Consider the following 23,250-nt stretch of genomic DNA (forward strand, 5'->3'; position numbering starts at 1 on the left):
TGAGGAGCATGACTGTGGGCTAGAAATATCTTTCAAGCATACTCATGTCTGTAGTGTGAAACTCTGAAGTCACTAATTGAAGTAAAATGTCCTTTCAGAGATGAAAAGGGGAGTTTTGTTTATGGCGGAGGCAACAAACCCAGTCTGCCGCTACCTGGGTCCAAGGGTGCCGAATCTCCCAATTCTTTTCTGGATCAGGAGAGTCGAAGGCGAAGGTTTACTATTGCTGATTCTGATCAGTTGCCTGGATATCCCGTGGAAGCAAATATACGACCAACCAAGATGAGGGAAAAAACACAGTCCTATGGTGAGTTCATTCCTCTTTCATTATTACTGTTCTGACTCTATAAATTTGTCAATCCGTTTGGAATGTTTTGCCTGAGAGAACTGCTTGCTAGACTTGTTCAGCGTTAGGGGTAGTCTGTAGGAGATGTGAACGTGAATGAAATTGTACATCTGAAATAATTTAAGTTCAACATTGTTGTTCTTTAATGAATGCCCTTCAGTTGGGCTGTGGTGCCACAGTTGTCCGTTTCCATGTGTGTCTCGGTTAGAAGTTTGGGTCACTGTGTTCGCTGGAGTGGGAGATGAATAAGAGCGTGCCTATTCGATCTCAACAGAATGTGCTCTTGTTTTACAAGTCAAAGTATCTTGAAAGAATTTTTTCCGCAAGCATAACTCCTTATTGCTGTATCTCTCTCCCTGATTATTGTGTATAGTACTGATTTAAATGTTAGCTTCCTAAACTTAGTGCAATTCCCTCATAACCTTCTCCATGTTGCCTTTAGGAAAACCTCGTCCTCTGTCAATGCCTGCTGATGGGAGCTGGATAGGAGCTGCAGAACCCTTCTCAAGGCCCCGAGCACCAGGGAGAAAAGGCAAGATTTGAGCCTCATCCCCCTTTCTCTATCTTTCTCCTTCCCAAAGCTGTTGGGATGAATGGAACAAAAATGTGTAAATTAAGAATGAGGGATTGGATTGCTGTTTGCGTATCACTGAACTGATCGAAGATGATGCTTGTTGTTTGTAACAGGCATGCCAGGCAGTAGTTGTGGAACTTGTGAGCCTATTCAGTGCTGGGGTTGAAACTTGTTTTCTGTCTTAGAATTCATGTAAGTGTTAAAAGAAGTCCACAGTGACTGAGGCAGATCTGTACTTGCCTTTTTATACAACGCCTTTTACCATTTTGCTCTTGTGTGCACACACACCCTTTCTTCTCTCTCCTGCATTTAATATTGATCATAAAACCTTTTTTGATCAGTCTTTGTTTGCTTAGTCTACCCTAGGGGCTGTCTTAGAAGCAAGTTTGTTCTCAGAAGTGAAATACAGAGCCTTTTAGGAGTTTCTTTTTACTGCAACTGCTGTTGCTGAAGCATCAACCTGGAGGGATATTAGAAACAGTCTAATTAATAAGTCCAACAGAGTGATCACCAGGTGGCAGGGCTACTCTTTTTTCTTTCTTTTTTTTTTTTTTTGACTTGATATGAACTTTGTATGTGAACTATGTTGGGTCAGGACAAAGGTCCGTCTAGCCTGGTATCATGGCCCTAGTAACAGCTGCAGGCAGGTGCCTAAGAATAAAAAAAGAGCAAGCATCACAAATCAGTGATCAAAAACCAGGGAAGTACTTGCATCTTTATCTGCAGAGTTGATTTCTGTTGTCCAGAGTATCACTGTAGCTTTTAAGGTAATCATGAGTCACATGGAAGTAAACGTGGCTTCAACTCTTGTCTCTCAGCAGCTTGAATGAAACATGCTACAAGGAGGTTTATTAGATGTGACTCATGGTAGTGATTTGCATGAAACTAATCTGTACTAGCAGTTTTGGTGTGTGTGACACTGGAATTACGTATCAAATATTATTCTCTGTGTGAATTTGTTTTGTTCGTATTGTGTTGCATTAAAAAAAAAAAACTAAAAAAGCTATAAGTTTATTGACAGCTAGACTCCTGGAATCTGTGTCCAGGAGTGTTACAAAAGATAACTAGAGTCTGGGAAGTGCCTTTAGAAACACTGAAGGGCGTTATGAAAATAGAAAATACTAATGAAGTAATGGATTCCCTTGAAGCCAACAGTAACACCCCCCCCCCTTCCTGTTCACACAGGTGAAGATGTCCTCTGCAGGTACTTCAGTAATGAAAGAATACCCCCAATCATTGAAGAAAGCCCCTCGTCACAACATCCCTTTTCAAGGCCAGCATCTGAAAAGCAGTTAGTGAGAGGAACGGATTATATTCGAGGCAGCAGATGTTTTATGAATACAGACCTCCACAACAGTGCAACAATTCCTTTTCAAGAGGAAGGTGCTAAAAAAACCTCTGTTACATCATCCACAAAATCTTCCTCCACAGAGCCCTCACTGCTGGTCAGTTGGATCACGAGACTTAAATTGTTGACTCATTGACTATTGTTCACAGGACTGTTACGAAGTGCCTTTGTTCATCAGTCAGACTTCTCTGCTTTTCAGCTTAACTGATGCCTAGTGACTAATGTGGTTTTCTTTTCCTGGAGAATTTTACATCTTTCCCTTTTCTTTGTGGTTTTTGACGGATTAGAGAAGGTTTTATAGTGCTAGGAGAGAAGAAAAGATAAAGATCAAGTTCCTCTTCAGGCCCAAAAGCAGAGGGCATTTATTCCCCTGGAAGTGAGTAAAATTTCAGTGATGCAGAGGCCACATCTGACCTGAAATCTGCCTAACTACTCAGAAGAAATCATTGCATTACAGTAAAGTCCAGTGACACTTCATTTGTCTGCATGCTCAGAGGCTGTGCGATTGGCTGGGTGTCAGAATATGTAGGGCACAGCAAAAGTTGTGTCACCCTCCTGACTAGGAAAGGCAAGGAGGGAAGCATTGGTTTGGTATAGCTCAGTGGTGCTGTTGCAGGTGCTGCATGAGATTCGGCCTTGTACAGAAGAAGTGGTAGTATTGACATTCTTTCTCTGATATCCAGAGAAGTCTTAGGAAGCTTAGTCCAACCTGATTTATGATCCCTTTTATTGACATCACAGTACAAATAAAGTGCACTGAACCGTGCTGCGGGGCTCATCCATAAAGATACATGGATTGCTACAACATGCCAAGGAAATGCATCTGTAGAGGTGGGAAAAGAATGTATTTTTTCCTTAACTGTTTAAGAATGGTTTGCTGTTAGCCAAAGTAATCTGTTAAAGACAGTCCTGTTGGACTTGTGAGAACTTATACAGTGGTTCAGTTTTTGAATGATGTGTTGTTTTTACAAAAAAAAATGTGCTATGATACAGTACAATTGTAAGACATCTTGCTGTTTTCTATATAGCTGAAGTTTTTACCCCTCCAGAATTTTAAAGGTAGCATTGGGTATTTTGGGAGGAAAATAAAACTTGTTTAACAAACAAACAAACAAAAAATATTAAAGAGGTATTGTTTAAAACTGAATGTACATAAGATTGTTAGTATGCAAACAGTTGTGTTTAAAGTAATTTAAATGTTAAATATAGTTGTATATATTTTTCACTCTCACTCAGATACAGTTTGTACCTTCCTGTCTGCAGTACTGGGCACAAATTAGTCAAATGAAAAGAAAAAGAAAATCTGTTGTATTCTCCACCAATTTCAAGACTAAGTATTTTCATAGACAATGCATTGCCATCAGCCTTTACTCCTTTGGTCTCACTGAGGAAAATAAGAAAAGTCGGCATTTAATAATTGGTGGAGAAAGGGGTTTGGACAGGGGCAAGAATCCTACGTGATAGCACCAGTGTTAAACACATACCATAATTTTGGCTGTGAAGATGTGACCATTCTGTGCTGCAGCAAGCTTATGTAATTGTATTACAGCCTGTAGAGATGGGGTGTTAAGTTCAGTTCACTGTTGATCACATTTGATTGTGACTCACTAGTGATTTAAGTGGGAGCTGTTTTCGACTTTTTTGATCGAAGCACACTGTAATATGGCTGTCATGTACAACCTCTCTCCACTCACAAAGGCAGCAGTTTGTCGCAAAGACATGGCCAAACACAGCTGCAGAACAGTTGAGTGCAAGACTGGTTTGGTCCTGCTGCTGAGAAAGGGGCTGAAACTGCCATGCTCTAAGCATAGAGCGCTGTGGTGTAGTATAGTCCAGCCCCAAACTGGCTGAATTGTTTAAAAAAAAAAAAAAAAAAGTGATACTAATCCAGTTCAGTAACTGTGATTTAAAGTTTGGGATGTTCTCTAAAGAAGGTTTTAAAATGAATATTTTACTCATGTTTAATACCCTGTTTCCCATGGTTTAAAAATAAATGGGGAAGGATACATCTGGGTATATGCATTTATGTATATTAATGTGGAAGAAACCACAGATGTACTCTTTATTCCTCTGGGTTGCACCCAGGTACGTTTTACGGACACTGAAAACTCAGGTTTGATTCCTCTGTTCAGTCAGGTTCTCTTGAAGCTTGATCTAACAGTAATAGAAGCTTGCCTTAATTTAACAGATAACTTGAAACCACTCCAGCTATGAGGAGAAAAGAACTGTAGATTTGTAAGCACTTGCCACAACAGCCGTGTCCTTGTGTACTGTCAGGTTAGTGTGTGCTCTAGTAAGCTACTTTGACTCTTGAAATTTTTGTCTACAAGTATTGCTTGCTGCTCACTGTAGGCAAAGGACCTTTTCGGGTGTGTAGGAGTCTCTTTTCTGGGAAGCTGACATTCTATTAGCCTCAGAAAAGAGAAGTGTTTTTTTTTTTCCCTCTTGGATTATCAGATGAAAAATTTGCAATATCTATTCTCAGTAATGATAGGCTATTTTGTGTTGCAGTATGAGTGGCAGATATTGGGATCTCTCCTTCTTTTCTTTTGCTCACTCGCTCTCCTTTGCTCCCTCTGTTTCTGAGATAAATGCAGCTGAAAGACTTGTGGGAACAGAGTCTGTAATATCTACAAACTAGAGGTTTTTTTCCTTCCTCTGCTGGTGACATTGATTACCAAAAAAAAAAAAAAAAAAAAAAGCAAATGCATCAAGTAAACTCAAAAGAACAATAACAACTGTAGCTTTAAATACTTGATAAGGCGAATTAAACACTAGACCTCTTTTCCTTTGCCTGTATAGCTCTCTGACATACGTAAGTTGACCTTCTTCTAAATGTCTGCCTCTTTAAAGACCTGATCTGATATTGCAGTAGGGGATAGCTCCTAGGATACTGGCTGGATGAGTCTCCTCTAACATAAATTTGTATCAGCTATTGCTGGGCTTTATGGATATCCACTCATCACTCACTCTGGACATCTGGATTCAAAGTGAAAATGAGTTTTAATTGACCCATTTTGTCTTTTTCATGAGAAGAAGTAAAGAAAAGAAGGGCAACTATATGGAAGACAAAAGCCTGTAAATTAGGTCAAGCTCAAGGAGAAGTAGCGATCCTTCTTTTTGTATGGGGAGGAAGTTTGAAGAACTCGGGAAAGTCTAATTCAGCCATCTGCAGCCCCAGCACCCAAGGGGGTACTACTGCTCCCTAGCCTTCCTCTGATCAAGATTATTTGTAAGCAGTATGGCCAGCCCTTTACTGGATGCAGTCCTTTCCTCTGCTGTTTGAAGGAAAGGTGAAGTGAACAGCAGTTAACACAAGGAGCATGACTTTATCTCTTCAGGGACTTTCTGACGGCTGCTTTGTCAGTGCAAGTGCCACACCAAAGCTGCTCTCCTCCATTTCATGAAGACTCTTGTTACGTGGAGTATTGTATGTGGCTCTGGGATGCGACCACTGAGCCAGGTTGTTTCCTGGCTCAGGTATGCACGAATAATGTGCAAATGATTTCCTTACCAAAGAAGGAGGCATGTAACCCTTGTTTTGTTTTCTTTGTATTTGTTACAAAACAGACATAATACTAGAAAGGTCTTTTCAAGAGAACTGAAGTAGTAGGTAGTGGATCAGGCTCTGATTTGGAGACAGGTTCAGTGTTGCTGCTGCGTGGCAGTGCAGTTGGTTGAAAAGTATAGGACTTGATTTAACTGACAAACACATCTGTGGAAGCTTATTCAAAGCAACACTGAAGCCCCTCACTGCATGAACACCAAGTGAGAGGGAAAATACAGGTACCAGTGTAGGAGGAAAAACAAATGGAAGATGCAAAGAACTAGTAGGAAGCAGATCTTTAAGAGCAGGTTTTACACTGTTCTGAGCAAAGTATTCTCCTTCAAATGGTTTACCTCCCTACCTGACGACCTTCCCCTAGCAAAGAATAAAGATTGAAAGTCCAATCCTCTCTGTTTCTGTGCACAATGTTCAATATTAGCTAGCTGATGCTTAGCAAATAGCAACATGGAACAGATCATGTACCACTCCTGGTTTGGAAAAGTGCTGCACTTGGTTTGGGAGAACAGTTTAAAATGCAGGGAAAACTAGTAGCAGTCACATTATTGCTGAATGTGGTTATTTTTCTTCTGTATGATAACTGCTTCTGCTAAAAATTCTAATGTATGGAGCAGCATTAGAAATTCAACTTGTGCAAATCCTACTTATTATATTCTAATCTAATTTGGGGAGGGTGAATTCTGTTCTACCTAGAATAATTTCTCCTGCCTATCTCCCCTGTTCACCCCTTTTTGTACTGTCTTAATTGAGAAGTGAGGGGAAACTTCAGAAAAGTCAGAACTCCCAGAGAGTCCTGTGCTGTGTTTGTGTGTGGTGGTGTGTGCGTGTTTGTGGGTTTTTTCTTTCTCTTTTTTGTATCCAAGAGCCTAAACTTGGAAGATGTTCATCACTTACAGCTCTGCGCTGTGTATAGTGTGTGCAGAGTGAAGAAGGGTGGTCTGTAGTTTAGGAAAATAAAGACCCAACAGAGCTAGGAGGAAATCAGGCAATACCTTATTAGCTTAATCTCAAAAAAAGTAGGTAACAAGTTAGAAGCTGCTGTTATGTAGAAACTTGGCCTATGTCTTGGTGCTGAAGGTACTTCTATTGGTGATAACAAATACTATGCCTAGGTTGATTTTTCCCTAATGAATATAATATATGTATCCAGATACCCTGCCATGGTACAGTACAATACTTATGCTCTGAGTGCTCTACCATGGTGGCAAAGCAACACAATTCATTGGAAAAGATTGTATAAACCACAAAAAGCTAAAATGAATACTTACCACTTTTGCGTATGTGTATAGTGAAGTTTCAGGGATGTGCACTTCAAAAATATTGAGGAGACATCTGTTTTAGCTTGCAGAGTATTCACAAGCCAATAGCTTGGGTGTTCCCTTATATAAACAAAGCAAGAAAATATTCTAGATGGTAATGTGCAAGAGAAAATACGGTATAAAAAGTAATCCTAATGGCTTGTAGTGACAGAGTTCAGGCTGATTTTTAAAGCCATGTGTTTCCTCTAACATTATAGATAATGAACCTGGTCTGCATTTGTATTCGGGATGACCAGCAGAGATGGACAGAGTATTTTGGGTTTTATACTAACTTTATACTCACAAATGAACTGATAACCTTTTTTTTTCCTCCTAAATGGGGCTTGTTTTAAAAGCAACATTCTACTTAACCCGAGTGCTCACTGGAAGCAGGAAGAGGGGGACAGATCTAAAACTTGGCCAAACCAGGAAGTCGATGGTGAAGTTGGCTAGCTTTATAGTTGGTGGGGGTAAGGAATTTTTTGGAATTTTTGTGTCCAGACCTTATGAGCTATTTTATCACGTTGTGAACAGGTAGTCTTCACAAATTGCTCTATACACACAGCCACATCCTGGATAGACCAAGTTAGCCCATTCATCAAGCTCTAACGTAAGCTTTGATAAACTTAGCTTGAACTTCTTCTGTAGACTTTGCTTCTTCTGGAGCTTTTCTGTGTTCATGAATCACTTTTCTGAGTTTCTCTTGCATGAGCTGGGCAGCAAGACTCCTGTGTGCATGAATGCTCATAACTGTCTTTGCCTGCAGGATTGGTATCTCGCAAGGGAGTGGGTGCTGGCTTTAGCCCGTATGCTTTCTGCATTTATGTAAGTGCAGAAATGCTTCCCTCAACCTGGGCTTCCACTTCTAGTCACACTTCTGGTGTGACTTCTGCCTTAGAAACGCTTGTGCCCTCTTGAAAAGGATGTGCTGGGTCCTTGGGAGTAAAATGACTTTGTCTTGCTGTAACTGAGAACTGCATGACTTCTTCTCTTTGGTGTGAATTTGTACATGCTGCTCTTATGAAGCACCCACTTTAAGATTTGGGTCATCACCTAGAAATGCCTTTGTCAACTTGTAGGCCCTAAGGTTTTTTAATGGACAAGAGCTCTTGCGAAAGCCATGAACTTAAACTAAAATGTTGAAAGAGCGCTCCAAAAGCATTCATTTTGGCGAATGAAGGAGGAGAAGCAGGGCTAATCTCCACGTAGGGGTCTGTGTTCTGTCAAACACTGTTTCAGCAATGTAGCAGTAGCTCTGCAGAGAAAAAAACCCACGCAAGTGCTGCATGCCCGTTTGTTTCTACTTCTCCGTTTGTGTGGTGTTGAAGTATGAAACAAGGGCAGTCATTCAAAGTAGTTATATATAGCTCTATGCATCACAGTTGAGCTGTAAGATGCATGACAAAAGCAGTCGCGAGCCACTGTTAAATCCAAAATCCACTGCCTCCGCTGCTGCTGTATTGGTTTAAAATAGTAACCCCTCTTTATGCTGTTACCTACACAATGAGAACTCAAAACTTTGGCAAGCATGTAACCAATAGTTTTAACTTCTTTTGTGGTAGTCAGTAACGGTTGGCTAGATGGTGTAATTTCCCAAAGGGCCTCACACAGTGGTGCAAAAGATTAATTAGTTTGGGTTACTCTGGACTAGGTCCAGAAGTGGAAATTTGAATTTAATAATAATATTGCTGGACCAATATCATTTAAAGAATCATGAATTTTTTTTTATAAACTACATATGAAACAGGCAGTTGTTGTCTTTCACACATACTTTGCTAGAGGAAAGAAAAATGAGGATTACATTGGAGCGGAGGAAAAAAACAGACCTTTTGGGTGTCCTCCAGTTCCTGCCAGTGGAAGAAATGTGTTTGTTTTAGCATGACATAGAATAGATGTAAACGTTTCTCTTTAAACCTCCTTGTGTGGCCACCTCAGTTGTTGTTCAGGATAATGTAAGCCACTGACTTTTTCCCCCTTAAGTGGTTATGGAATCAATCTAATGTATTCTGGGGGCAGAGGGGAAAGATATCTATTCTTAGGTGCTTACATGCTTTTCTCATGGGATATGGAGATGGAAGAATTAACCGTGAAAATGGCACTGTGATTTGCAGGGAAAATCCTTGTGGCCTCTAATGAGGATAAAAGCTCACCACACATGGCAGCAGTTTGGCAGCTAGGGGGGAAGCCAAAGAATCAGCTGACAACCAAGGCAAACTTGCAGTTCTCCTTTAAGCAAAATGTTGTTTTGTGTCTGTCTGAGTGCAAGTGTTGCCTTCCTTCTGGGTTGGTCTGTCAGAGCAAGAATCGTTAGAACGAAACCACAGAGCAAACCTGAAGAGATGCCGATGACACAGCGTGATGCCGCTGGGCTGCGCTTGCAGCTGGCACTTGGCTGCCAAGCATTTAGATCTGCTCTGCAAATGCTCTTGCAGGTAATAAGTTGCAGACCCTCATGACAAAAAGCCACGAGGCTTTTTTGTTTGAGAAATATTTACTAAGAGCCATAGAAAATGCCACACTGCAAACTTAAATGCGAATTTAATGGCTTTTCTAAGTAACTGCATGCTTTTCAGTGGTATTTATTAATGTGCTTCCCTCCTCCTTTCCCCACTGGCTATTTCCAGTGCAAATATTTCTAATGAAACCCTCATATATTTCCAGTGAAACGGTTAATACTGACAGTCACAAGTAAGTCTAAAGGCTTTTCTGTAAACTGGAAAACAAAAACAAAGCTCAACCACTTTCAATTTTATGAAAAAGAACTTGCCTAAGAGTTTTCACCCTGGTGAAGTGATCAACGAAATCTTAGTAGGTGCATCTTGGACTATTTATTTGGTTTTATTATATGATAGTAGAAAGCAAGGACAGTAGTTCAGGTCTTACAATTTGTTATCGAGCAACTGTGGCATTTGAGTTTCCCCTCTGCTGAACCTGAACAAAGATTTTCCTAACTGTAGCACAGCTCTCGCTCAGACTGTCTTCCTCAAGCCCTCTGAACATCCCCCTGAACAGGCCGAAGTTTTCGGTGAAGCTCTTGACCGTTTGTTCCTGGTAGAAGGCTGGCATAACTAAGTATGATGAGAAGAAAATAAATGATCTCCAAAACATTATTTCCTTTTCCTTACTTCCTTCTTCCTTTCTGTCCTTCTCCACCCTTCTCCTCCCTACATTAAGGCCAATGGACTTCTGTCCAGGAATTTATTACATAAACAAATATAGCTGTAAACTTTTAACACTTATAGCATTATCTAGTTTATTTTATTATCTGAGATAACTTTGGCCAGAACTCTCCAGTAAAAATAGTGCTGCCTGCAAGACAGAATTTCCAAGCTCTTGATTCATCTAAAAATTCCTCTCTATTTAGTAAACTGTAAGCTTAGACTCTTCTTTGAAGCTGTTTAGACCACCCCTAGCAGTAGCTGGCCCTTTAGCTCCAGACACGTTGACCTCTTATCACTCAAAATGAAGACGGATCTGCTTTTTCTCCTAGCTGTGGGTTTTGTAAGTCTGGATTTGCGGCTGCTGTTGGAGAGATGGGCGTAGATCTATAGCACAGGTCTCTTCCTCCTCCATTTCTAGCCTGTTCCTCTTCCGGTGTCTACTCGTTTATTTGGCAATACTAAGGAGAAAAGGCAAGTTGGAGAGTCAGCGAGGACAGCAGTCCTCTCACTTTCTAGCACTTATTAATTGTTGGTGCTCCTGGACCTGCTGATGGGAAGACTGCGAGTTCCAAATATTCCCAGAGAATTTCTCAGCAGGGAGCAGGGCTAAACAGAAGACCCTAAAATTTGACTCAGGCAACCCTAATATGAGGTGTGCTTTTGGACTTACGTTTTCCGTCTCTTCAATTAAATTTCTTTAGAATTTGAAACTTTGGCCAGATTTGCTCAGAAAACTTGAGCTAAGCAAAGGACCTCTGGTTCAGTTGTCAAAATATAAATTTGGGAAGTTTTCAGTTGCAGAGGAGACAAGTAGTCTTTCAGCTAGTTTTTAGAAGGAGTAAACTCAGAGATAGGAAGTACAAATCTTTAGGATTGAGTGCACCTAATTATTTCCCAGCCTGGAATGCTTTTCTAGCATGTTGCTCAAATGTGGCATTAGCTCTTGAAACTGCAGGCTCTGATGAGCTCCCTGGTGCAGTCTCCTGCTGATGCACATAGGGCATTTTGTGAAAGCCCTGTGAGGCTTTTTCTCAGCAATGGGTTGGATTTCTAGTAATAGCATTTGCACTTGTCCACCCTTCCCACCCCCAAAAAGAATTCAAGTAGGGGATCTCCTTCCTCCTCCTGTGCTACATTTTCATTCAATGTTAGCAGTAAGAGAGAGAGAGACTGGTATGACATGCTAGGTCATACAAACACATGATCCGTATCGTCTAGCATTGAAAACGTGCATTTGATTGATGTGATTATAGTCCCAAGAAGCTGTAGATCAGAAACAGTTTATGAGTATACTTAAATGGCAAAAGAATCTAGGACTAGAAAATTTAAAACCGGAATAAATGGCTAACATGATTAGTTACATGATTATTTGTTCTTTGATTTGCGGTGTGTTCTCCTGTGGAAGCATAGAAACAGTTTGGAATAATGACGTGTTCCATAGCTGAGTAGTAACATTCAGATAATATGAGGGAGCTATTTAAAAAAACAAAAAAAGATTTGGCAATGTGCGAGCTCCTAGTAAGAAATGGGCATGATTCACCTAATGCTGTGCACAAAGGCCTTTGTTAAGGTGAGGTGTGTAGTAAGTAAGCAAGCTAGGAGGGCGGTTTAAGAGACATTGTGAGTAAGGTACTGAGACGGACACCAGGGGGTACTCATGCATGGGTGAACTTGGCCACAAGAGTAGCATTTGACTTGCTATGCACTGGGGTTTGTTGCTGCTGTGCTTGTGATGGATGTGGTCTGTTTGTGAGGAATAAAGCCTCTCGCAGGATGTGGAAGTGGCTAAAGTTTCAATGTCATGATTCATTTCCCAAGAGGTTGACCAAAGAGGGGTGTGTGTGATGGGAAACTGCGATGAGAAGTACCCCCCCCCCCCCTTGATATCAAGAAATGGCAGGGGATGAAAAAACACCATCACTTCAATTTTAAAATTCAGGAAACCTGAACCAACCCTTTTTAACTGAAAACTCCAAAATCTCCCAGAGTTTACTCTTGTGATAGTGAACTTGCATCTAGTTTCTAGTGAAATATTTCACATTTTCAAAATACAGAAGATTTTGAGTGCCCTCTGCTCTCACATAACGCTCACTGTTCACGTAGCGGGGTGTGATCAGAGACATCTTGGCAAGGGTGGATGAGTCTGGCAGTGTTGACTCAGGGCAGGAGTTGCAAGCTTGAGAGTTGTACCAGCCTGACTAGTTTGACACAAACTCTTCGGGTCAGAAGTATATAACATGTCTTCAGCTTATAATGAAGGGGAAAGTCAGTTGTGGAAAAAAATAAATGCCCAGGCCATAAGCTGTAAGTGGGAAGAAGAAATGCTACTGAGGCATGGTTCTTTAGTTGCTTTCCAGTGCCCTTACCTTCTTCACACTCCTAAGATAAAATCTCACGTGGTGCTCGGATAGAAAGGGCACTTGAGGTGAACCCAGAGGCTTAATCTGCTGATCAAAACACCAGGCCAAGCAGCATTTACTGTTTTTTTCCCTCTGGATATTGAATGATTTCCAGTGATGACCATTCTATTGGATCTATTGCTGCCTTCAACCTTTGCTTGAGATAGACGGCCTGTGGTTGTGTGGGTGCTGCGCATGCACTTAGGTGATAGTTGCACTCTTCCTCTAGCTGGCTTTAGTTCACCTTCCATGGCCAGGCACCTGGTGCGTTTTTTATATTGTCACACTTGTACTCCTCTAGATAGTGCTGCGCCCTCAGGAGGAGCACAGCGTTCTACATGCTTATCCTGCATTTCCTCTTTGGGATAAATAAGCATTTCTCCTGTTAAGTATAACAGGCAGTGTCTGGCAAGAGGTTCTTTCCAAGGCAGTGCTAGGTCTGATTCTTCTTTTTACTTTTTGTGTGAAATGAAAATAGGATCTTGTTGATGAAGAGAATTCAAGAGAATGTTTGAACAAATGAGAAAAAGGTTATTGACATTAGAGAAGGAAAAAAAGGCACTTTATCTTTGGGCAGTGCTAAAACAAAAATTCACCACGTAAATGTGTTTGTGTTTGCATTTGTATGTTTATTTCCCGTCAGTCCCCTACTGTCTGGGAATTCTTGGACTTTGATGTTCTCCTCCTACAAGATACTAGACAATGAGAGCTTCTTGAACTTTCAAAATGTAGCTATGAGAAACTTACTGGGATGGATACAAACAAGCTGCTGCTTATCGTGCTGTCCTATCTGAGAGAACAGACTGCTTGCAACATCTGCCTTTTCTGTTCCTTCCCAGTCCTCCCACTCTAAAACCAATGCATATCACATCAGGTGGCTTTCAAAATGATGAACTCTTCACTAGATCCTCTTTTCATTGCCCCATTTGCTGCGACTTTTGAAAATAATATATTTAAAGGCTGGCAATACTGCAGTATGTAAACAGAGATGTATGAAATTATTAATAAAGTTTGAGAACTGGAGCTGTTGTAAGGCAGCAGATATACTACTGTATGTTAGATGAAAAGCTGTTCCTCAAATAGAAATTGTGTTGATATGTACTAGGACTATTAATTACTCTTCTGATTCAGAAATGCACAAAGCACCACTTGTGTGCATCTTCAGTAAAGTTCACGTGGAAAAACTGAATCATCCAAGTCATCTGAATGATGCACACTATTAGGCTGTTGTTTTCCTCAGCAGACAGCTGGTGATCTCTCTTCCTGTATTCATAGGATGGTGGGTAACAAAAAGGAAAAGGGTAAGGAGCCTTAGTGAAGGGGGGGACCCTCATGGTTCATATGTGCAAACTTTGTGATTTTCTTGAGAGAACTCTAGATTTGTGGTAAGTTAAATTCAGAGGACTGAAGAGGCAATATATTACAACTGAATTATAAAGTGTAATTATTTTGCAGTAACAGTCCTTTATATATATATTTTGTTTATATAGATAGATAGATAGATAGATAAAAAATATATTTCCCCCCTAAACATGATTTGCCTACTTTAAAGCTTGGTGTAAGGTTTCAAGGAGTGCTTCATGAGGAAGACATGGGAGTTGTGCTAGGGCTGGGGCTCCTTCAGACTGGATGGCTCATATGTTTCCTTCTCCCTTCTCAAAATAGGGGGTGACTTATACAATACGGTTCCTCTCAGCTACTAGCCAAAAAAAGGGTAACTTACCTCCTATGTCACCTTTGTCATAAACATGTAAAATAAACATCAAGTCTATCTACATAAGCTCAATACTAGTGAGGGATTGTTTAATGTTGGAAAACTTTCCAGCTAATATGAGATGATCATGTTGTTAGAGTGGAACAAAACACACAGATAATAAGTTTTCTTTTTTTTTTTTTGGGGGGGGGGGAAGGGGAGAAAGAAAGGGCAGTAGAATTGCAGAATGCTGCCCCCTCCCCCCACTCCCTGCAGCTAAAACGTCTTTGTTTTCCCAAGTAATAGACTGCAGGTAGTGTTCTTGCAGTGTTTTTTTGGTGTTTCGTTTTTCTTCTCTCCGTGTTTGCTTGACAAGACTGCTTCTGCTTGGATCTGGACTTAAAGTTTTCTTGCTTAATTTTCATTAACCTTGAGATGACAAATGAGTGAACTGTTTTTTATGGCCTATCCCTTGCTTACACTCTGTCTTACCTGTTTACATCATATGTGCTTTATAACATGCCATTTCCTACACTCATAGAGTCCTGAGCACGCTAGATTCCTGATTTTAGTTGGCCTCTAGGCATTTTCATGCTAAATAATAATAATACAATCAAAAGGCCGAAAAGGCAGTAGCAAGTGCTCTGGTTTGTAATGCAGCAAGCTACGCAAAGAAGGTTTGTTCAGAAATCTTGTTGTTGGCTCAAATGATTGATTATTTTGTTTTTTCAAAGCAGAAGAAGGGTGCAACAACAGGCATTAAAATCCCCTTCTGAGTTTATGCCAAACTCCATGTGCCTGTACCACTACAGATAATATGCTGCCTGGGAAATGATGGTAAATTGCTGGTATTTCTGATTGAAACAGAAGAAAGGGTACAGGCTCTTGTTCTAAGAAGGTTCAAGAGCATCCCTCATTGACTAGACTAGTAAGGAATTCCCATTCCTTTTGCTGATTGTCATTTTAGAGTTGGCATTGCCCATTGCATAACATGGAGTGCACAGCAGATAATCTTAGTGAGGGGACGACAGCTCCTTCCTTAGTCCTCTTTTGTTTGGATAACATTGACCTTTGTGGAAAGATTAAACAAAATGATGTTGCATAGTCTGGAGAAGAGATGATTGAGTTAGTGTCATAAGAATGAACACGATAGGTTGCTGTAAAAAAAAAAAAAAAAAAAGTAGTAATCATTTCTTTTCTAGGGCAAGAAATAAGCTTAAATTACAGCAATAAAGTTTTAAGTAGTAGAAAAATCTGTCTAATAGCAAGGGGAGTTAAGCACTGGCTTAGACTGCTTAAGGAAGTTGTGGAATCTCCATTATTTGATGTCTTTAAGAGCAGGTTAGACAACTGCCTGTCAAAAATATCCCAAGTATAATTAATCCTGCTGGGAGGGATAGACTTAATGATCTCTTGAAGTCTTTTCCCAGCCTTATGAATACAGGGATGTAAGTAGGGCCTATATCATTGTATCCTGGTAAAGTTCATGAAGCCCTTTCAGGTCCATCTGGATAAAAACAACCATATGCGCTTCAAATCACTGTAACTGTAGTGAAGTTTTCAAGTTTAAAGGAGCCTTAGGCAACAGAGTAAATGCATGAGATGATTCAACTCAGCAGCACCATATAGGAAAAAAGCAGCACAAGAAATCGCATCCAAAATCAGTCCTTTTACAATTTTACACTTATCTAGAATAAAAACATCTTCTGCAGTTACCACTGTCATTCCTTCAGTACAGATGTCTGTAGAATATTGGAAAAAAACCTCAGCTATTTCTTTTCAGGAACCTTTTTTTCTTCCAAATGAAAGAAAAATATTAGAGATGGCTTAGTACTTTTTGTTCTTCAAGTGAGAGCAGAATGATTTCTCGATATCTTAACCTCCGTATTTCTTAGTTTTTAAAGAACAAACCAGCACATCTACAAAATCTATTCTCTCACATCACTTTCTTTGAAGCAATAGAATGTAAGAACTTTATTTTTCCTTTCTATTTTGATTCTGAAATTTAAAAAGGAAAATTTATGGGCAGATGAAAAGCTAGCTCAGCACTTAGGGAAGTACCTTTTTTCTATAGATGTTAAGCTCCTTGTTAAAACAAATTGAGAAGGAAAAAACTACCCATCCTCATGTTCGTTAACCAGTTAGTGGCCCAGAGATAAAGGATGTGTGGGGAAACATAGTGATGGAGTTATATTGCAAAATGAATTCCCCATACAGTGCAAGTCAACAGAGGTCAGACTTTCCAGAAAGCAGCAGCAGGTGCCCTGAATAGTTTGGCATGCAAGATCGTAGAAAGCTCCGAAGCGGAGGAAGTGAAAGAAGGATGGCAATAGTTTCCTGAAAGCGGTTTTAGAGATGTGGGACTTCATTTGCACATGAGTTCGACAGCAGAAAGCATGGCTGGAAGTGAGATAGACTGTATTTTTTCTACCACTCAAAAAACTGAGCCATCTGCTTTTCCGTATCATTGCTAAACACTGCCTGGTTGGCTGTCTTTATCTCCTCTGTGGACTATTAATCCTTCCCATAAGTAACACATATGCTTCTTCAGGCCTGTCACTATTATCCTCTTTGGGTTTCATATGTGAAGGTGGTAGTTATTTTAGAAAGCAATAGCTGAGTTTGTACATTAGATACGATCTTGGGGAAGTTTTCATATAATCCATTTATATGCAGTTAAAGCACTTGGAAGATGTGAAGTGCCATGTTAATGTTAAATACTAATTACTGTGCCAATAAATGGAAATATTTTAATTAGGCCAATTTCAACATGACTCCGTACTGTGGAAAAGAGATTATATTAAAATGTTAAATAGATTATTTGTGGAAGCAACTGGTAATTAAGGAAGTTGTGTTTTAATTTCCGGGGGGGGGGGGTGAGGAGGGGGGCTGGTAATAATATACAGAGCAAAGTAGCAATGCTGGAGAATAATAATCTGATAGGCTAAAAACCAATAACATCTGTTGTTCAAGGTATGCAGAAACCTACAAATGAGTTATTTATGGTGTTTGATCTCTGTTTGAGAGAGCGTCGTGGGGATGCTCTAACATACGTTGTCTGAAACGTGGCAGCTTTGCCAGCTGCTAGCTGTTTGAATCTACCTACATTCCTATGGCATTATAGCAGTTTTGTGCTAGGAGTTACCACCAGTTTTCTACCAAGACTCTTCTGTTCTTGCAAGTTCTCTTTCTTGGAGGATCTATCAGCTTTCTGGTTGGGAGTAACAGAAAGTGGATGGAGAATTTGCCACAAGGCCTTTGAATTAGCCTTTTGCTCTTTTGTAGGAAAAGCATGTCAAATGTTGCTAGGTCATTTTATATCTACTTTGTAGTTACTTTAACATGTGTGTTGTGTGCAAGGTGAACAGAAATGGATGACCAGGATCAATGTATTGTATTACAGTATAAATGTTCAGGAGGGCTTTGGGAAGTTAGAGCCAGATTTTTCCCTTCCTTGAATGTGATTGCCAAGGTATGCTGTCAAAGGGGATAAACACACACGTATCAATAATAATATTGTGATATTGTGCTCTGTTCCCTGGTAGAGGGGCAGAGGTACCTGGTTCTGCTCTCCTCAGAAAGCAGAGGTATAGCATGCAACGTAGGTGATGAACACTCGATGGACTACAGGAATATGTTAATGAAATTGTGTCTTACATTTTTGGTTCTAGTGCCAGTACTTGTTTGTAATGAAGTGCACCTGGGTTCAGTTAATCTCCGATTAAAAATCAGGAGAAGTAACAATTTACCCATAGCTTATCAGCATCATATAGTGCCTCAATTTACCTTCTGCCAGTTAGTCAAAATACCCCCAGTCTATTTAATATATGAATAAAATGCCAAGGTTGTTGCAAAGCAAACCTTCCAGTTCTACTTCTTAGCTTCAGTGGAATTTGCTTGAGCTTTATACAAATATATTTACGTGTGTGTGTGTATGTGTGTTTGTATATAAATACTCATGTACTTTCGAACCATCCTCAAGTTTAAACTTTTCTCATCCTATAAGGTTTATCAGAGATGGGGAATTACTTGCTTAACTTATCTCCATTTTTCAGAATCACAGTTTCACCTTTGCTACAATCCACGCCAAACAGCTTAGACTTGTAAACTATAGTCAAGGCTCAGGTACGCCAGCTGCCAGATTTCCCTGTGCCTACAGCAAGTCCTTACCTGGAAATAGAATAAAACCAGGCTTAAGTAAAAACATTCTTCATGATGCACCTCATGTGTAGATGATGCACCTCATGGGCAGAAACTGAACCACAGGAAGTTCCACCTAAACCTGAGAAAAAATTTCTTCACTGTGAGGGTGGCAGAGCATTGGAACAGGTTGCCCAGAGAGGTAGTGGAGTCTCCTTCCCTGGAGATATTCAAAACCCGCCTGGACGCGATCCTGGGCAATATGCTCTAGAGGACCCTGCTTGAGCAGGGAGGTTGGACTAGATGGTCTCCAGAGGTCCCTTCCAACCGAAACCATTCTGTGATTCTGTGCAAGTTGCATTTCTGTGTGAGAGGTATATTTTTCTTGGACTTTTTAAACATTTCTTTGAACTGTTTGAGGATATGCAGCAATAAATTTTCACAGTTATTTGTATTACAGTGCCTATTGAAAATCTTGAAAGTATTTTAGTTTTCGTTCACTGCTATCTACACAAAGTTCAACGCAAAACATCTTGTTAATCATTACTATTCTTTTTCAAGCATCAGAGTTGTACTCAAAGTACAGCTGTGTCTGTCTCTGCCTTTAAAAAGAGGTCAAATTGACATTTAGAGCTGTGCTTTGAAAAACTGTTGTGACTTTATGACCTTTCTAAAACTGATATTCTTTGCTTTTTAAATAGGGACTTTCACTTGAAGGAATTTACAACAGATTTTCCTCTCAATCCTTCACACTTAGATCCTGGCGTCATTCCAGATTGTAGAAACTAGATTTGTAATTGCCTTATTTACAAGGTTGGCTTTTTTTTTCTCCTCTTGTTTGCTTAACTTGACAGATTGTAGACTATCAGGCGCCGCTTAACCTTTTTAAAAAATGTTTTATTTTAATTCCTTTTGTAGTAAAGACTCATTTATCCTCTCAAGAAACACCTAGCAGATTAAATAGGAAAAGTGAATTATGCTGGATTAAAACTGTCATATCAGAGACTGAGTCAAATTATGGTGTTACAAGAACAGGAGAAACTAAATGGAACTATGTTCAATTTTATTAGCAAAGAATTTGACCTAAGCTGTTTTTTTTTCATTAATTTTTAGACTTGGATAAAATTTGGATAACACAATGGTCTGAATTAAGCTTGGAATTCCCTTTCAAGCATAAAGCAAGTCTCAAATGCGGTAAATATTTTGGGGGAGTGTGTGTGGGGGGGAATCGTTAACCAACCAACCAGTTTCTCAGTTGAAAGCTCCTGTTGCTTTTATGGGGGGTGGGGAGGGGAGATAGGGCATCAGTCTCTGCCTTTTATATACTTGAACAGCAGTATGATTCAAAGCTGGGAGTGCAAATGCAGGGACACTCATCAGAAAGACTTGTGCAATGTTCAAGCCTTTCTCTGCCAAACACGCGTTTTGCCATCGTTTGCGCCTTCTGCCTTCTCAGTGCCAGAAATGGCTCCTCGTCAGTACGTTCCTTTTTCCAATGACCCTACCAGGAGTTGCAGCCTTTTCTTTTGGAAGAAATAGCCAATGGGTGAGAGAGAGCCTAGTCCCAAGTTTGATTACTTTGTTTCGGGGCTATAAAATAATTTCCAAGTTCATCGTTCTCCTGGTGTCTGTGGCTCTCTGCTAGACTCCTCACACTGTGGGAAACAGCTGGAACAGGTTCTGCTTCCCGAGAGCCCTGGGACATGGCTGGTGGAGGAGGAATGATCCCTCCTCTTTGTCATTGTACAGACTGGGCAATGGCTGGAGGAGCATGAGTGTCTGCCTGCTATTTTGCAACTTTTGATGAGATGTTGTGCCAGGCAGCCCTGGGTGTTGCAGAAGATTGGCTAAGAAGATTGTAGATTAGAGCAAAGAGGGGAATATGCTACACTAAAGCAGGTTCGACGTCTGCAGAGTCCAGCTGCACCAGTGCTAACACCATGTGAGGTGAGAGCAGGCACACTAGTGCCACTGCTGATCCTTACGGCTGCTGATTTCCCTGAGGTCGGCACAAAATAATTTCTCAGCCTTGGTACCCTGAGGCATTGTGCTTGTTGTCCTGTACAGAAAGTCTATCCCTAAGAAAGATTTTCCTCTTGGATGCACTGTCTCTGTTGGCACTTACCTGCTGAAGCTTCCTTACTCTGATTCACAGAGCATACAAGGGCTTCAGAGGTCCAGCTGGAGATTTGGCGCTTCATTGCGAACTGTGGTAGCTCATGTTTGTAACCCTGTCAGGCGCTAGATCAATCCCTGCTGGTTTTGGCCAAGAGAACAGCTTTTGTGCAAGCATGTGGGCAGTGGCTACCAAGTTGTATGTTACTTATACAGCACACACATTCTCACATCATTTTCTATAACTTTAATTCAAATGGAGCTTTGCAAATGGTTAGCCCTCGTCTGGAATTTCTGATTATGTTTTGTTACTCTATTCTTTACCTTTTATTTTAATTCCAGTATTACTGTTTCTGTACAAGCAGATGGCTTTGCAATCCGATTGGGTAGGCAGGTGTAAGGCCTTTATGACTCTGCTGTAAGAGAGCAAAATAACTATTTGACTAGCTCAGCTTTTGAGGAACTGTTGGAGAGCGATAGCCGCTGGTTGGGTTTGCTGGTCAGCTCAGCACTCTCTTTTCTTTTATCGTGAGTAGATTGCAAAAAGGCTTTGAATTTTCCAAATTAACTCGTTTGTAATGGTCTGACAAGCAGCTCATGTATAAATGCCTGGTTTAGGAGTCCTTCAGAAACTGGTTGCTTTCTTGTTCGTTATTTGTTATTCATGATGTTTAACTGCCTGGCTAAGTTGTGTGGGTTTGTTTCTGCTCCTTGACAGAAACTTTTACAGTGGGAGAAAGAAGATTTATTGTCCTCTCTGGGTGAACGTGGGTATTCGTACAAAGCACAGATGACCCATCATGCACAGAAATAAAACACTTTTCAAGATAATAATGATGGAAAAGGAACATAACCATCTAAAGTTGCATAGGTTATCTTCTGTAAATCCAGAGCGTAGCTTGGCTTGTAGAATCCATTTAATGCTTACAGGCCCTGGTCCTGTAAGCATTTGTCAATATGTGAATACATTTCAGTAGCGTTATTGACTTTTAGGCCTGTTCAAATTTATAAGATTAGTCTGAAGGCACTGGAAGATCCAGAGTAGTTCTGTCAAATCTTATCTATTTCTAGGGTGATTATTAGTGTCTTCAGGCTGTGGCCATATGTACACCTGAACATGCTTTGCGTTTCATAGGAAGGGGAAGGTGATCCTAGGAGTGAACAACAGTTAACTGGGGACTTGCAAATTGTGAGTGCAGGTGCCATTTCTGCTGCAGCCTGCCTGTGTCATTTCGTCTCTCAGCAGCACAAAAAGTAAGGTCACAGCAAGGAAAGCAATATTTAACTATCATAGTGTAAAGTCTTGTAAGGCTGAATACTTTCAGAACTGTGAAGCAATCAAGAACTAGCCACAATTCTTTAGGTAGACCTGCATTCCTATTCAGAGTTGATAGGATGACTGACATCTGACTGTCAGGGTGCATGCAGCTTATTGCAGGGCTGGGCTATAAAACTTTGGACTTGCCATCAGGCTTTTTGGCCTCATACACAAGCTAAAATAACCAAACAAAAAAAGATTTTGGAGCTGAATCACTGTTAAAACCACTCTGGGTAGACAAGTTTGAAGATCCTAGTAATTTTTTTTAAACGTGTGTATTCAATCTTATGTCAACCAACTTTGATTGTCATTTATAACTCCACTCCTTTTTGATACATTCAAGACCTATCAGCTGTGTTCTCTTAGTAGACACTGGGCAGAATAATGTTGCTCACTCCCACACCACCACTGTTATTGAACTGGGAAAAATGTGAAAGTCCAGATGTTTCTTTAGGGGATATTCTCAGGATTCCTTTATCATGTACGTGTCTTATCAGAATTCATGTCTGAACTGATTCTGTGCCAGTGAATAATAATGTACAGCTGACCCATAATGGAAACCCAAATAACAAGAGAAGATCTTGAAGAGAGAATGAGAACAGGAAATCTAATATATAGACTTCTATATATAGAAAACACCTCAAGGGTAAGCACATACTGTTTTGTATAAATACATTTAAAATGTTTTGTGGGCACATATTTTCAGTGTGTTGTCATGATCTGAAACACATGTGGACTCTGAAAAATTATGTGAAATATGCTGAGCCCTTGCCCATGTACATAAGTAAAAGTTATGTGCAGTGTATGTGTGTGTAAATATTTAGCTGGAGGAACAGCCGCCTGGGAAGGATTTCAGAACGAGCCCCAAGACAGGAAGCCACAAATTATAGGTCTGAAATTTACCGCGCTGGCATGTCTACATAAATAAAACCAACTGGAAAGATAGGAGGGAGGAAAAACACATTTACAAATGGTGGTAGATTAGAGAAGAGGAAAAATGATAAGCCATTTTCTTGACTCTAATCAGAAGGCAAGAAGATCATTACAGGCAGGAGCTTGCAGACTTTGTCTAAAGAACTTCCTGGCTCTGAGTGTGAGTCTTGATTTCACTTATGTGTATGCACGCAATCAGTGTTTTAAGTACTCCCCTTCACACAGTCATTGTGTTAGTAGAAGCCAAGAGGGGGAATGGTTGGATTTGTTTTTTCCCCTTCCAGGAACGTTGCCATCATCTAAGTGGCTCTTTATCTTTGCCGGGTCTTTGGGATGGGATGATGTCATCTTCTGTATCTA

The 23,250-nt window shown here is 40.3% G+C and overlaps 1 protein-coding gene across 7 annotated transcripts in view; it reads left to right on the forward strand.

The window, feature by feature from the left end:
• Nucleotides 1-13,714, forward strand: part of CNKSR3 (CNKSR family member 3) — a 69,370-nt gene extending 55,656 nt beyond the window's left edge. For all 7 annotated transcript variants that reach the window (XM_068938655.1, XM_068938659.1, XM_068938661.1 and 4 more), the window contains 3 exons: nt 99-307; nt 789-878; nt 2,106-13,714. In XM_068938655.1, the coding sequence (XP_068794756.1) occupies nt 99-307; nt 789-878; nt 2,106-2,404 (598 nt within the window). In that variant the 3' untranslated portion in view covers nt 2,405-13,714. The remainder of the gene's footprint in view (nt 1-98; nt 308-788; nt 879-2,105) is intronic.
• Nucleotides 13,715-23,250: the final 9,536 nt, after the last annotated feature.

Source organism: Struthio camelus, chromosome 3 (genome assembly GCF_040807025.1).
Source record: "Struthio camelus isolate bStrCam1 chromosome 3, bStrCam1.hap1, whole genome shotgun sequence".
Taxonomy (NCBI): Eukaryota; Metazoa; Chordata; class Aves; order Struthioniformes; family Struthionidae; genus Struthio; species Struthio camelus.